At 36.9% G+C, this 15,292-nt stretch overlaps 2 protein-coding genes across 2 annotated transcripts; one reads left to right on the top strand and one right to left on the bottom strand.

Annotated features, from left to right (window-relative positions):
* On the top strand, positions 4,380-7,220 carry LOC109707522 (wall-associated receptor kinase 5-like; the record flags this gene model as incomplete). The annotated part of the gene is given in 3 exon segments (XM_020228841.1): positions 4,380-5,296; positions 5,472-5,630; positions 5,873-7,220. Coding segments are annotated over 3 exon segments (2,241 nt in total). The 3' UTR covers positions 7,069-7,220.
* LOC109707525 lies at positions 8,278-9,281 on the bottom strand. The gene is made up of 3 exons (XM_020228845.1): positions 9,035-9,281; positions 8,761-8,846; positions 8,278-8,613 (listed from the first exon to the last, which is right to left on the bottom strand). The coding sequence occupies exons 1-3, from the start codon at positions 9,099-9,101 to the stop codon at positions 8,278-8,280; spliced, it is 489 nt and encodes a 162-aa protein (XP_020084434.1). The 5' UTR covers positions 9,102-9,281.

Below are 15,292 nucleotides of genomic sequence, written 5' to 3'. Positions count from 1 at the left end.
TCTCACTCTTTGAAACTCGATTCAAATTTGATAAGTAGAATAGTGGAATATCTAGTGAATTTGTTTTAAGATTTAAATACTAATCCACTTTTCCTGAAAATTTATAAGTTTTTAACGAGTTTAAAACACAAGACATTTCAAGGTTAAAGACCTGGGATAAGACCCGCGGGCTTTCACCTAGGCTTAGAAAACTTTGGAAAACCTAGGACGGACAAACAACAAGCCCACTAGGTCTTTGTGTTTCTGACAAACTGAACTGTCCAACGCTGTTGTCCGCCGCGCTTTAGACCCGCGGGTCTAAAACACCTTCGTCGCCGCGTGCGTTAGACCCGACAGACCGTTCTTTCAGTCGTGCTGAAAGACTCGCAGGTGTTGAAAACTTTCAACAGGGAGCTCTAGATCCGCGGGTGTTGAAAGACTGCCGGGTTTAGGTCTCCTTCGCCGCGCACAGTCTTTTCGACAAGGAGCACAAGACACGCGGGTGTTGAAAACTGCTGGGTCTTGAATGCTTCAATTCTTTTCGACGCACACAGTCTTTTTGACAAGGAGCTCTAGACCCGCGGGTGTTTAAAAACTGCCGGGTTTGTATGTTTCAATTCTTTTCGCCGCGTGCACCAGGCTCTTCGTCGACCGCACGTGTTTGAAGACCCGCGGGCCTTTGTCAAACACCCGCGGGCTTTCATGTTGACTGTCTAGGCAGGCTCCGATATTTATCTACCATAACTCCGGAGTGAACCATCGTTGAACTATCAAGTAAACTCGAATTTTTGAAGTCACTAGAATTATGAGAATCGAGAGTTAAGAAAGAGATTTGAACTCACTTTGAATATCACTCTAAATTAGAACATTTTTCTCTCTCTTCGTTTAAGAACTTCGAACTTTCTTCTTCCTCAACTACACTTCCGAACCACGAACGGGCGTTTTCATAGTAGATCACCTCTAGGTTGTAAGAGCTCACAACTCTTCAACCGCCCCTGCATCCGTTTCACGGCTTGGAGCTTTGTTTAACTAGCACACGAAAAGCTCAAACGTAAAGAAAATAAACGTAGCCAAAAAATTAAACGAACTAATAAACCTAAAAATAAAATCTTTGGATTAAGTGGGGGGGAGAATCCAACGGTAAAACTAGGAGTCTGGTGAGTTGAGATTGCCCTGATGAGTTGTGATTACCTGTTTATAGTAGGATTGGTATATCAAAAAAATTTTAAAAAAAATGGTAGTTATCATATATATATATATATATATATATATATATATATATATATAATTATAAAGCATAATATTAATCAAGTTAAGAGTGAAGAGAGTGAGCTTGTCTATTTGACAAAAGAAGCAAAACACAGCTTCAAGTGGTGAAGCTTGGTGCTAGAATATTGTCCATCTTGAATCCTTTTTGAAGATAGAGAGATCTAAAACACAAGACTCAAGATAAGAGATTAGTCCAATAATCGTGATTATTTGTTATCATCAAAATCTGATAGACGATTAGGGCCACTGGGCCAACATGGTCTCCATTGGATTATTATATTTAATCCAATAATTAGAAATAATAAAAATAATTAATTCAAGAGCTAAAAATTTGATAGCAAAAAATTTTTTTTACTATTAATAATATTCTAGCGTAACTTTCTCTCTATATATATAAAATAGACAATACCACCAAAAACACCTACATAAAAAAAAAAGACGGAGAAAACAACGAGCAATGATTGGGGATATGAACTCCTACCTGCAGCCTCCTTCCTAAATCCCCAATCTCACCTGCTATTCAGGACTACCACGCCTTCTTTCAAGAACATCCTCCGTCTTTCTTCCTGAAGGTAGCGTTTGGATCGGGGATAAGATGAGGGATAATCTCTTATCCCTCTTTTTATGCCCGAACGTAAATTTTTTATCCAAAAATAGTAATTCTCAGGTATTTGAAATAAGTTGGTATAACTATCCCTATCAACGGCTCTATTTTTTATATATAACTATCAATTATTTTTCTAATTTCATATTATCTATCCAAATACTATTTTTCTTATCTCCGATAACAACCCAATTTATTATCAAAATGCTATTTTTTTTACCCCATATTTATACCTAGTTTTGTAATAGCTAGTTTTTGTTTATATCCGAATCAAACGAAGCCTATAATGTTTGGAGTCCTGCTGCGATCGAGGAAGGAAATTAGAAGCGCAATGCTTTTTCGTTGTCCTCCTCTCTCTCTCTCTCTCTCTCTCTCTCTCTCTCTCTCTCTCTCTTTCTCTCTCTAGACCATTTCTTCTCCTCCTCCCCGTATTGGTGTGGCTGCTATCACCGCCACCTTGGCTTGATGTGCCTTTTTTGTTACATTGGGGTTTGTCTATAGATGTAAGTAGAAGTGTAGGCAGAGGATCAATATTTTTGGCCCTATGCCTATACTTGTACTTACAAGCATAGGATCAACTAATGGTTCTTAACGTAAGTGACAAGAGGCTTGATATTTGGTACCTAAAGTTTCAAGTTTGAATTATACTTCATTAATATTTTTAGCTAAGTTTATTTTTTAAAAAATAAACAAAGTAAATAATATGCTATTTTTTCTCCAAAAAAAAATGTCCCTAGTGAAGAATCATAGACCTAAGAAATAAAAAGATCTTAATTAATAATCCAAAAAATTACATGTTTAGTCTTGTTTGGTATTGTTGCTGTTTTTTTATTAAATAAAATTTCTATATAAAATAGTGGAAAAGGAAATGGTGGATTGCTTACAATCCTTATATCTGAAACATTTATTTAGTAGTAAAAAGTGAAAACTTTAAAATAAATAATTTTGGTTGTTTCAAAAAATCTTTATAAATAAGTTATCATTTATCACTAGCGAACAATGAGAAGAAAAGAAAATTCTTTTTATCAATATGTCAAATTACATAAAATAAACATCTAAAAAATTAAAAAAATAAAAAAAACCATACCAAATTTTGCCTTATTTGTGATTGAGCGAGTGTTTGGCCAGCTTCTTTACTCGCGAAACGGCATTCCGACCAATAATGTCCAATCGCACTAAGCGGTGCAGTAGAAAATCTTTAAACATTGCAGTGGATATCCCCAATCATAGAAGCTCCATAGTTGTAGTTTCCTTGACTGAAAAAGTGGGAGTGTAATGGAGATACATTGATTAAACAGGGAAAAGCGGGGATAACTTTTATTATCTCCGCTTACATCCTAAACCAAACGAAGCCTAAAAGTTCTGCTATTTATTTATACATTTAAAGAAAAAAAATCATATATATATCACTCATTCTAGAAATAAGATTGACCACTTAATCATATCAATGTGAGTAGCGAGAATTTTTTTAGAAAAATATTGCATCTTACCTGATTTATTCATCAAAAAATGATGAATTAAACTAAACAGTCTAAAAAAAAAAAAAGAAAGAAAAAGATAAAACGAAAAGAAAAGAGAAAAACTCTAGAAATGAATCATGCTTGTTAAAAGCAATGCTCGAACCGAAGCCCTAACGAGTGATCGAATGTCCGGCAGGACCCACACGGTTTGTTGTTCTGCCTCCGATGATTATTTGGTTTCTCCCAAACCAAGCCAGCCACCGATCATTTTATTTCCCGGCTAGACTCATCACGTTGTATATTAGATACTCCTCTCCATAGTTCTTCAATTTTCACTTTTAAAATAGATGAAAATGTAAAATTATATTCCAAAAAAATTACATTTTTTTGGACTTACTGTTCTAGTGGGATAGGTGGTTTGGCAAAAAGGATCATTTAAAGAAACGTTCTTGACTTACTGTTCTAGTATGATGCAGCTGGTAGATTATATGGAAGGTCAGGAACGACTCTTTATTTTGGACTATCCCAGCTAACTCCGGGCAAGCGGTCCACAATCTCAAGCTTTTCGTGAAGGAGTGGGATCTTCTCCTCGTGTCTTGATTCCTTTTTTCTTTTTTCTTTCTTTCGGAGCCTGGTTGCTCCATACTTGTAGTTTAATTCACCTAATCAATGAATGAAGCGGATAGCGTGTTATCTTTTTCTCAAAAAAAAAAAAAAAATCTCATTACTAAATACATATTATATATTTAAGTTAAATTAATTTTTTTTTTATACTATTAAATATTAATATATTGACAACAGACAATATAGTTTCTAAACAGCTGCAGCACTACTGAATAGAGAGAGTTAAAAATTTAAACAAAATAAAAACGAGTCAGAGTCTCTGATACAACCACTAATTATTAAAAATTAAAATAAAAATAAAGTGTTGACTCTGAGTCAACAACAACCAGCAATTGGCTACCGACAATTGTCGAACCATCGTTTCCACCATTAGTCCGACGCCGACGCTAGCTCCGACTCTGCCTGCAGGCTGCAGCCGCCTCGTCCTTCCTAATCAAGACTAGTGTCTACTGGGGAAGGAATTAAGGAAGCGCCATGGTCTTTCGTCTTCCTCCTGATCATCTCCCTGATCTCCACGTCCATTCTCTGCTCCTCCTCGTATTGCTGGGGATATTATCGCCACCGCCTTCCTCCTCCAACTACATCGACCCATCGGCGCTTCTCCCGGACGCTCCGCCTTGCTACAACTCCTCCATCATCTCCCTCCCCTCGGCGCCCGCCCGCCCCTACGTCGTCCTCGACATCTCCATCCTCTCCGGCTACGTCCGCATCGTCGGCCGCGCCGTCGCGTGGCGCTGCTACGACAACTCCTCCGGCGCCAGCCTCCCCCCGCCCGACCGCGGCCTCAGCCTCCGCGGCACCCCCTACACCTTCTCCGACGCCCACAACAAGTTCACCGCCGTCGGCTGCGACGCCATGGTCCTCATGCTCGCGCAGGGGGGCGGCGCCAACCACAGGTACAGCGGTGGGTGCGTCTCCTTCTGCGCGACGAACGACAGCATCGTCTCCGGCGCATGCTCCGGCGTCGGGTGTTGCCAGGTTTCGCTGCCCAAGGGGCTGAAGAGCCTCAACTTCTCCTTCACCAGCATCAGGAGCCTCACAGGGTCCACCCATAAAGACCAGTCCGGGGAGCCCTGTAGCAAGGCATTCATAGTCGACGAGGACTACTATGCGTTCTCGAAGAAGGACTTAGTCGGTAATCCGGAGGATCAGTACAGGCCGATGGTGCTGGAGTGGTCGATAGGGGAGGAGACTTGCGCCGAGGTGACAGGGAAAAGAGGAGGAGAGTTCGACGACGACTACGCGTGCAAGGGGAGCAGCTACTGCTACGACTCGACAAACGGCATCGGGTATCGCTGCAACTGCTCCCGAGGGTTCCGGGGGAACCCTTACCTGGAAGAAACGGAAGGTGGATGCCAAGGTATTATTGATCTGCTTTTTAACCAATAATACCTGCTGCTCTGCGGAGGAAACCATAGTTTTAGCGTTGTTTCTTCTCTTCTCTCGCTCGCTTTACGGTGGAAAATTGAAGTTGTGACGAATAAATAATTAATTTTTTTGCTCATCTACTTTATGGTTTGTGAAATGCATGACAGACATCGACGAGTGCGCGGATCCAAAAACGAACCCTTGCGTTCATAAATGCATCAATACGGTGGGAGGATTCAACTGCACTTGTCCCTTCGGAATCAGCGGCGACGGGCTGAGGGCGGGCTCCGGCTGCGAGGGGTTGGCGCCCCTAGCTATTGGGCTAGGTAACCATTAACTAGCATTGGGATTTTGTTATACCCAAGTGTCTGTTCCGGCGCATTTCTGGAGCAAGAAAGCAGAAGCTTTTTAGTAAATTAGAGATATACGACGACCAAAAACTCTGCAGCTTTTCCTCTGATGAGGAACTGAATTTACTTTTAGTCGCACTTAAATAATTTATCAATTTAATTTTAATTCTTTCCTAGTGTTTGTGTTGTGGGATTCAGAATCTGCAGTGCCTGTGCAGTTGCAGGACTAGGTCTATTGGCTGTTTTGCTCGCACTAGGCTTCTGGGCTGAGTGGTTTCGGAAGAAAAGGAAGCAAACAAAGCTTAGGCAGAAATTTTTCCTCCAAAATGGCGGCTTAATGTTACAACAACAAATCTTCTCACAGAAAGCACCGGCAAGAATATTTACTTCTGAAGAACTCAGAAAGGCAACTGATAATTTCAGCAAGGATCGGATTCTCGGTCGAGGAGGATATGGAACTGTGTACAAAGGAGTGCTCTCCGATCAAACTGTTGTGGCCATCAAGAAATCAAAGATGGTTGATCAGACGCAAATCGAGCAATTCGTGAATGAAGTGGTCATCCTCTCTCAGATCAATCACAGGAATGTTGTCAAACTACTGGGATGTTGTTTAGAGACCCAGGTTCCCTTACTAGTCTACGAATTTATTTCAAATGGAACACTTTTTAATCATCTTCACAGTAACCAAACGGCCCCAATGCCATGGGAGGATCGATTAAGAATAGCCGTTGAGACAGCAGCATCGCTCGCGTATCTGCACTCAGCTACGAAAGTACCAATCATTCACAGAGATGTCAAGTCGGCTAACATACTTCTTGACGAATGCTACAATGCAAAGGTATCAGATTTTGGGGCTTCGAGGTTAGTGCCCTATGATCAAACTCATATCACCACAGTTGTTCAAGGGACCCTAGGATACTTGGACCCAGAGTACTTCAGCACGAGCCTTTTAACAGATAAGAGCGATGTGTATAGCTTCGGTGTGGTACTCATTGAGATATTGACGCGAGAGATGCCTATTTCTTTTTGTCGGTCGGAGGAAGGGAGGAACCTAGCCTCGCATTTCACTATGTTGGTTGAACAGAATCGGCTACTGGAGATGTTGGATCAGAGGGTGGTGAAGGAAGCAGGGGTGAGGCATCTTAATGAAATCGCAAAGGTGGCGCTGAGGTGTTTGAGAATTAAAGGGGAAGAGAGGCCGAAGATGAAGGAAGTGTTGGTCGAGCTTGATGCACTGAGAAGGCTTATGAAGCAGCACTCAGCTGAGAAGAGTCAAGAGAAGCTTAACATACCGCCGCAAAGCCAAATTCAGAAAGAAATCTCGGCGGATGAGCCTTCAGCTTTATGTTGCAGCAATTCACAACAGGACAGTCTGGAGGACGCTCTGCTATTGTCTATGGATTTTCCTCGGTAATTTGTTGCATACTTGTTATGTATTGTATTTATTTCGTCGTTTCATAACTTGGCCATATATGTCATGAGATTATCGTCTATAAGAGAATAAGAGGTATGCTTTGTAGCGAACCGGTTAAGTTTTCACTTGTTTTTTTTTGGCAGTATCTGGCATATCATAGGAGTACTTCCTAGTGAGAGATAAAACTTGTGTGGTCTGCATGTTAGAAACCGTAAATGGTATGAAACTAGTTTGTGGAGCAATCTGATGTAAAATAACTAACAGGACCCATCAAACGATGCTCCAAGTAGAAATGGATCGAATCTTTTGTACATGGTTCTGACATTGATACAAAGAAAAAGAAAGAAAATATGACAATCTTTTCAAACGATGGAAAGCGAACAAGGCTAATTGCCACCTCAGAATAATTGAGCCTGTAAGCAAAGGTACTATGAATTAACAATCTAACTTGAAGCTAAGAATAACTGTGATGATATGTACTAAAAAACCGACTATGTACTGAAAAACTCTAAACCGATTATGTACTAAAGAAATTCGACCCAGCAAACCCTATGTTCCAGGAGAACTATCTGAGGGAAATGGTCTGCCGTCATCATTTAACGAACATTTCGATTGATTTCCCTGCTTCTGCAAGGGTTGTTGTGGCAAAGAACTGATTGCTTTCTGCTCTTCATACACTTCATTAAGCAAAACTTCAGTTAAGTTAGATAAAGACGCAGTTTTAGGTTGACAATTAGAATTTTGACTAGTCCCCTGGCTTTTAGCCACTGCCATTTCTAAGGACTGTTGGACCACTAGACCTAGCCCGCCATCCATGATATAGTCCTTAGGCCTCCGTTTGGTTCGGGGTTAAGGAAAAAGTAGATATTCCAGGGATAGAATTAAGTTCATGGTTAAAGTGGGGTTAAAATTTTTTTGTGTTTGATTGGGGGTTGGAGTTAGTCTAGAATAATGAAAAATTAGTGTTTGGTTGGAGTAGGTGAGATAAAAAGATAATGATTGATAAAGAAGGATAATGATTGGTTGGAGTAGGTGTGATAAGAAAGATAGTGAATTATTATGAATAGAAAATAGTGTTTGGTTGGAGTTTGGTGGGGTTAGGTGAAGTTAGCTAATCCGGGATAATTTATTTGAGGTGGGGTTAGCTAACCTCATCTATTTTTGAGGGTGTTTAGGGATAAAATGGGGGTTAAGGGATTATTCCACCCCTTAATCCCCAACCAAACAAGGGCTAGGGAGATAAGATTTGTGAGCGAAGGATTCTCCAACTGTTGATGCTCGCGTGTTATTGTCAAGCAAGCTCGCCAGATCATCAAATTGATGTGTGGAATAACGAGAGCCCAGATCCTGGTCGCCAAATTGTGTTGCTGTCAATGGTTGTGTATTATAGCACCAATTGGAGGTGCTAACCGATCTAGGCTGGCCCGAAGTCCCCATTGCCGAGCCTGATTCAGGCCAGGCTAGACCTGCGGCCAAATCATTTTGAGCGCAAAACAAGCTAGAACCGAGCATTTTTGAGTCGACCGCTAGTGGTTGCACCATAACCTACAACATATAATTTCGAACATGCTAATTAACAGCTCCGACGATCTCTCATGCAGAGCACTTACACTCTGGATTTTACGCTTATAAGATGTTTGTTGAATTGCCCCAAACATAACATATGAATATTTGATTATATAGAAACTTTACCTTTCTCTTTTTTTCTATATGTGGTGAATATGAAAAGCGTCCAATTGATGATCGAAGCAAGATTTCTACCTGGTAGCTGCGAATTTCTAAATTGACTTGAATCAGGGCTTATATCACCAAAAAATATACACATATATAACTATATATGAACTTGCAAAAGAAGTAATTCCCTCTCTACCTCTGAATATCGAAATCAAAAGAATAATACTTTGTGATTATTTAGATCTACATATGTGAACCATATTTTATTTTGTTATGCTTTGAATTTTTGTACCTGGAATGGCACGAGGCGCGGTGGCGGAGGAGGGTGTCGGGCGCCCCGTGTAAGGGGTTTGATGCATCGGAGTATCGAGTGAGGGAGAAGCGGAGAAGGGTTTAAGATGAAGAGTCCGCGCCCGGCCCGGACCGGACCTGACCCGTTTTGATTTTAGGCCTTTCTCTTTACGGGCCGGATCATGTCCTAAGTGGGGTTTCCAAAGAGGAGTGAGGGCCAGGCCCGGCACGTTATGCGCTTTGTTGGCGACTAGGTGATTTTTTTTTTTTTTTTTTTTTTTTTTTTTTTTTTTTTTTTTTTTTTTTTTTTTAGCGACACCATGATTTTGGTGATATTTCATGTGAGGCATACACCGGGCACATTTCATTACATCACGTGTATTATCAAAATTTTAATTAACGCTTCGTTTGACGTTATTTCTATTTTTTTATTTTTCCAAAATATAAATTTTACATATAATTTCTGTGAGAAGGGATGATAATTTCTCACAATTCTTACATACAAGTTATTTATTTGACAAAAAAAAAAAATTTTATTTTAATAATTTTAAATAAATTATTATTCATCTTTTAACTAGAAACCATTGTAAGCTAATGGACAATGGCAAATATATATATATAGTTGAGCTGGAATGCTATCGGTAGCAAACGGGCTCCGTTGCTACACATTTGTTTTCGATGATGGAGCTTTCAAATCGACGATCGGTACCGTTGAACATGATCTATATCACTTGAAGTATCTAGAAATCAAATTTCAAATCTTCTCGACATTATTGGCCTAATGATCAAAGAGTTTCAAAATTTATAATTTTAAGGGTTGATATGAGGCGTTTTCTCGTTTAACGGTGTAAAGCTATCCAAATCAATTGAATTTTGGTATAAAATTTTTTAAACTATTTAGAATAAGATCTATACTCTTGATCTTGATTACAAAATTCCTATCATCACTTTTTAGAAGATATTTATTTTCAGCAATTCATTTTTACGCCCACTTGATGAACAAGAGAACAATATTGAAAAAATATGAAATTTGATTTCTAGATACTTCAAGTGGTATAGATCATTGTCAACAATACTGATCGTCGATTTGGAGGCTTCATCTTCGAAAATAAATGGGTGGCAACGAAACCCGTTTGCTGCCGATAGTATTTCAGCTCAACTCTATATATATATATTAAACTATATATAATTAGTGTTTAAAATAATTTAAAAAGAGGCAACATCTATCAAAAGAGCCCTGGTTAAAAGCATTAAAAAATTAAAATAATGCCAAAGGATATTTTAAAATCTCATACTTTCATACAAGATTTGACCTGACGAGTAATGTCATCAATGATCAAATGCAAAATAAAGTTATCAGGAAATAATAGGACAATGGAGCATATCCCAGATCCTTAGATCGTAGCAATATGCGCACTCCAGGAGGACGGAGACATCTCGGGTCGAGTAAGTACTCCTCGTCATACAGTCCGGCACCTTATCATCTTTTATGTCCAACCAACTCAACGGGTCAATTCTCCAAACACATCACGAGTGATGTCATCAATAATGATCAAACGCAAAATAAAATTTTCAGAAAAATAATATGGTAACGAAGCCTGCCCCAGATTCGTAGTTGGTAACAATATGTGCATGCGAGGAGGACGGTAACATCTCGGGTGGAGTAAGTACTCTCCGTCGTACGGTCCGGCACGGCTATTTTTCTAACCTTATCATTCTTTGTGTCCAACCAACTCAATGGGTCAATTCTTTCGCACACATCGCGAGTGATATCATCAATGATCAAACGTAAAATAAAATTCTCAGAAAATAATATGGCAATGAACCTTATCCCAGGTCCTTAGTTCGTAACAGTATGTGCATGCGAGGAGGATGGTAACATCTCGGGTCGAGTAAGTACTCCCAGTCATATGGTCCGGCACAGCCATTTTCCTAACCTTATCATCTTTTATGTCCAACCAACTCACTGGGTCAATTCTCCGAACACATCGCGCACGCCACGCTATGCCACGCCACGCCATACTCCGTAGATTTTGGGACCAGGGCGATTCAAAAGGAATGCAATTATATATTTCTTGTTTCGTTTTCTACATTTGACCATTAATCTGTGCGATCTCTCACGTCACAAATATATTCTGGGATGAAAAACTAATCTAATTCCGTGAACATTTTTTTTAGATTTTTTAGCCTTTTGTCTATTAATTCTTGAACATGAGTTGTCCTGCGAGAATGAGAAAAAAGTTTTAGTTCTACAGTAGGATATAGTATCCGTCTATAAAAAAAATATTTGCGGTATCGATTGTAGCAGGATTGAGCTATTGTTATCGCAATCCATCCAAACATAATGTTTTTTGAGCCGAACGAAAGGTTCTAGATGGAAGTTGATATTTTTAAGACTTTATTGCACATATTTTACTTTGTTACCGGATCTCCAAACTCCAATATGTCAACAAAGTTTCATTTTGTTGGATAAGATGATGGATGTTGGTGCTTTCCAAGTGCCATTTGATTCCTAAAAATAGTATGAAAAAAAATTATTTCCTGAAAATTTTTTTTGCTCGTTTGGTATTAAAGAAAACCTATTTTAAATTTTTTTTCTAAATTTTGTGAAAAATTATCGTTTTTGTTTTGCATTTTGTTTTTCAGAAAACAAAAATATTAGTTTCTAATGAAATATGAAAAAAATATACATTAAAAAAATAATTTTTTTAGAACTTACAGGATGAAAAATTGGAAAAAAAAAATCATAAAAAACTGTTTTATTAATTTTTGTTCATACTATTTTTTTTAAGAACTAAGGAGCCATTTACCTTCCTTAGTGGGTCTTTCCAGAAGTGGGATAAAGAGAGGTAGAATCTAAACTGGATTTGGTTTTTCACCCTAATAGATTTGAAATCTTGCGTGAAATCTCTAAAATTGTTTCCTTTTCTACTTAATTAATTTGTATTTTTTTATTTCCAATTACACCAAGTAAGTACTTCAATTTGAAACCTCTATAGATATTTCATCTAATGGAAAGTTTCGTTTTTTTTTTTTTTTAACCACAAACTTTATTCCTTGCTATTAATTAATAACCACGGACGTTGCTGATTAGCAGTGACTAATCCATGTTAATCAACTCTTAGACGATGTGGTATTAAATGCCCATCAAACTCTGACATGTGGTCATGTGGAGGATACTAAAGTTAATTATAGTTGATTATATCAATTTTTAATGATAAAAAATTATTGAGCGGGCCAAAAAAATCTCCCATTGAATGTAAGTGTGCGACATTGACAGGAACTTGATTCAAGTAAACATCTGACAATTGAATGGCGCCGAGAAAGTTGCGTGGCGCTTTCTGATTTGTCTTTATAGTCTTATTTTAATTCTTCTTTTGAACATAAAATAATAAACTAAAAAAAAGTTTATAAATTTTAATGAACAGAAACAATCTTTCCACCGGCCCCAAGTCAGGAAAAATTCTAGAATGCAACGGGTATATTAGTGACGTGGCGTAACAAATCAATCAAATTAATCCTTTTAAGAATATATGTCCCATCATGATTGTAAAAAAGTATTTTTATTGTACTTTTGTTTGAAAAGAATGAATATGATTGGCTTGTTATTGATGACGTGGTGCAAGTATGACAGTGTAGAATTCCTCCCAAGCCAGGTCCTAAAGAAAAAAATATATATATATAATAATAATATAAGATGAACATTAATGTACTGTAAAATATAACTAATCAATAATAATTTGAATAATGCACTGGTATTTTGTTTTTTTAATCTTTTTAGCTAAAATACCATTAGAAAGCTATATAGAAGTACTTCTCTTGGTACAAGCTGAGTACTTACTGAGAAGATAATAGAAAAATAGTCATAGGCGAACAACTTATTTTAAAGAAGATAATAATTATATTTTTGTGAGACCGATCGTTTCTAGAGCAAGCGGCAAAGAATTTGATAGTTGATACCTGAGACTCAAGTTCGAATTCTAATTGATTCACATTTCGAACTAAATTTATTTCTAAATGAAATAAATTAAGCGGGTAGCGTGCTACCTACATCTCAAAAAAAAAATTTATATTTTCGTGAGTAATTATTTAATTCTTTTTCCAACAAATTCTCTTGGCACGGACTCTTGATTTTTCTGGAAAGTGCTGACATAATTTAGAAAAGGACCTTATAGGTGGATTTTTTTTCAGAAAAAACCAAAGAAAAAGAAGCTGGGGGAAAATATAAAAAATACTTCTAGAACTAAGTATAACATAATTTTTCCTTTGTTATTTTACAGCAGTACGATAATTCAGAAAATACAGCTTTTTTTTTTTTTTTTGAGAAATAGGTAGCAAGTTACCTGCTTCATTCATTAAGTTAAATGAACTGAGCGTACATGTTGGAAGTAGCTAAGACTTCCGAGATACAGGCAAAAAAATGGAGGGGGGGTGACAAGCAAAAGATAAGGGCGGAGGCAGGGAAAGAAAAGAAATAAAGAAAATAAGAAAAGAAAGTAAGGAGCACTTTACAGCACGGCTGACCAGCTACTCATGAGTAGTTTGACACACTCTAGCGAACGAGAAGCGTTGGGTACCGATCCACGAAAGATAGAGTGATTTCTATCCCTCCAGACCACCCACCAGATCGCTGCCAGAAGGGTCAAGCAAACTGACCTCTTCGACTTGATGGGGTTGGCTGAAGCTCCGATCTAGAGATTTCGGACATCACTCGTGGTGTGCTCAGGTGTCTCCAGTTCATCGATACAGAGTAGTAGGAATCTGAAGAAGATGCAGTTACAAAAGAGATGGTCGCAGTTTTCCGTTTTTAAAAGTTCAGGAATGTAGCTCAAATAGAAGCATGCTTAAAGAATAAATTATTAGGACTCCCTCTAACAATTCTATTCAAAGCTGCTAGTCTTGATTCTAGTAGTAATTGATGACACAATAATAATTGCAGTCGAATATTATATACAATTTCAAATGAATTACACAAATTTGAGCATGGATGTAGCACATATCTAAAGAAAATGTATATCTCTACAGTTAACTTAGAAAGATGAAGAAATTATACCGTTGCAAGCTGGACAAAGCAAACAACTAGTCATTGGTCTTAATTTCCTCACGCAATGTCGAGTATCACTTTAGTATATATTCCTCTATTTTTGGCAATAGTCATTCTGAAAAGACTTTTCAATAATACAAAAAGATAGGAGGATTCCATTACAACAGTACAAAAAGAAGTTTCTAAAGTTAAAACACTCCAAATAAACTCTTCCGTTTTTTGGAACAAAGAAAATCAACTTAAAATTTTCAATTTTTCTAATACCACACTCACATATTTAGTCTAAAACCAACAAATAATACAATTGGGCGTTGTTCCATTTGAGAATAAGTAAAAATTGCTTATTTCAAAGATAGGTATAATTAAATACATGTATAAATAAGAATTAAACTAATTTTGTGTTTGAATAAAAATTAGGTTGTTTCTGAGAATAAGAAAAATAGTATTTGGATAGAGAAGATGAAATAAAAAAAATTGTGAATAGTTATAAATAAAAAATAATGATATTAACCTTTTATTATATTTGAATTTGAATTGTTAAATTTTATATTTATGTTTTTAAATTTAAAATTTTAACTTGTAAATTTTATAATCTAAAATTAAATTTTGAAATTACAAATTATAAATTTTTAAAATAAAAAAATAAAAAATATTTTTTAAATTTTAAATTTTGAAAATAAAAATAGCGGTTAGAACTGTTATTCCCACCCCTACACTTTAAGGGCTATTTGTTTTGGTACAAGTGGAGGGATGAAACTTACGTTTCATTACTTTTGGTATTTATTTTGGTATAAGTTAAAAATATAGTGTAACTCAAGTTACGTTAAACCTTCAATTTACCTACTCTCGACTTCTCCTTCTAAAGTGCCGAGCTCGATTTCCGCCACACTCAATTTTTTTAAAAAATTTATTAAATAGTAAAACCTAAACTCTACTTCCTTTATAATGGGTTAGAATTACTTTATTTATAATAAATTAGGATTACTTTTAAATAATAATAAAAATTTTAATTATTTAATAGGTTAAATTTTATAGCAATAAATCTACCACTATATTTATGAAATAACGAAATCCACTTACTTATATCAAAATTCAATTACTTATATCCACTTACTTATATCAAAATAAACAATAAAATTTAAAAAACTAATTTCATCAAAACCAAGTTATATCAAAATAAACAAAGAAAGTAATTGAATTTAAGTATCAAAATTT

Source organism: Ananas comosus, linkage group 3, assembly GCF_001540865.1.
Source record: "Ananas comosus cultivar F153 linkage group 3, ASM154086v1, whole genome shotgun sequence".
Lineage (NCBI taxonomy): Eukaryota > Viridiplantae > Streptophyta > Magnoliopsida > Poales > Bromeliaceae > Ananas > Ananas comosus.
Note: the sequence above shows the minus strand (reverse complement) of the source record. Positions and strands in the feature narration are given on the sequence as shown.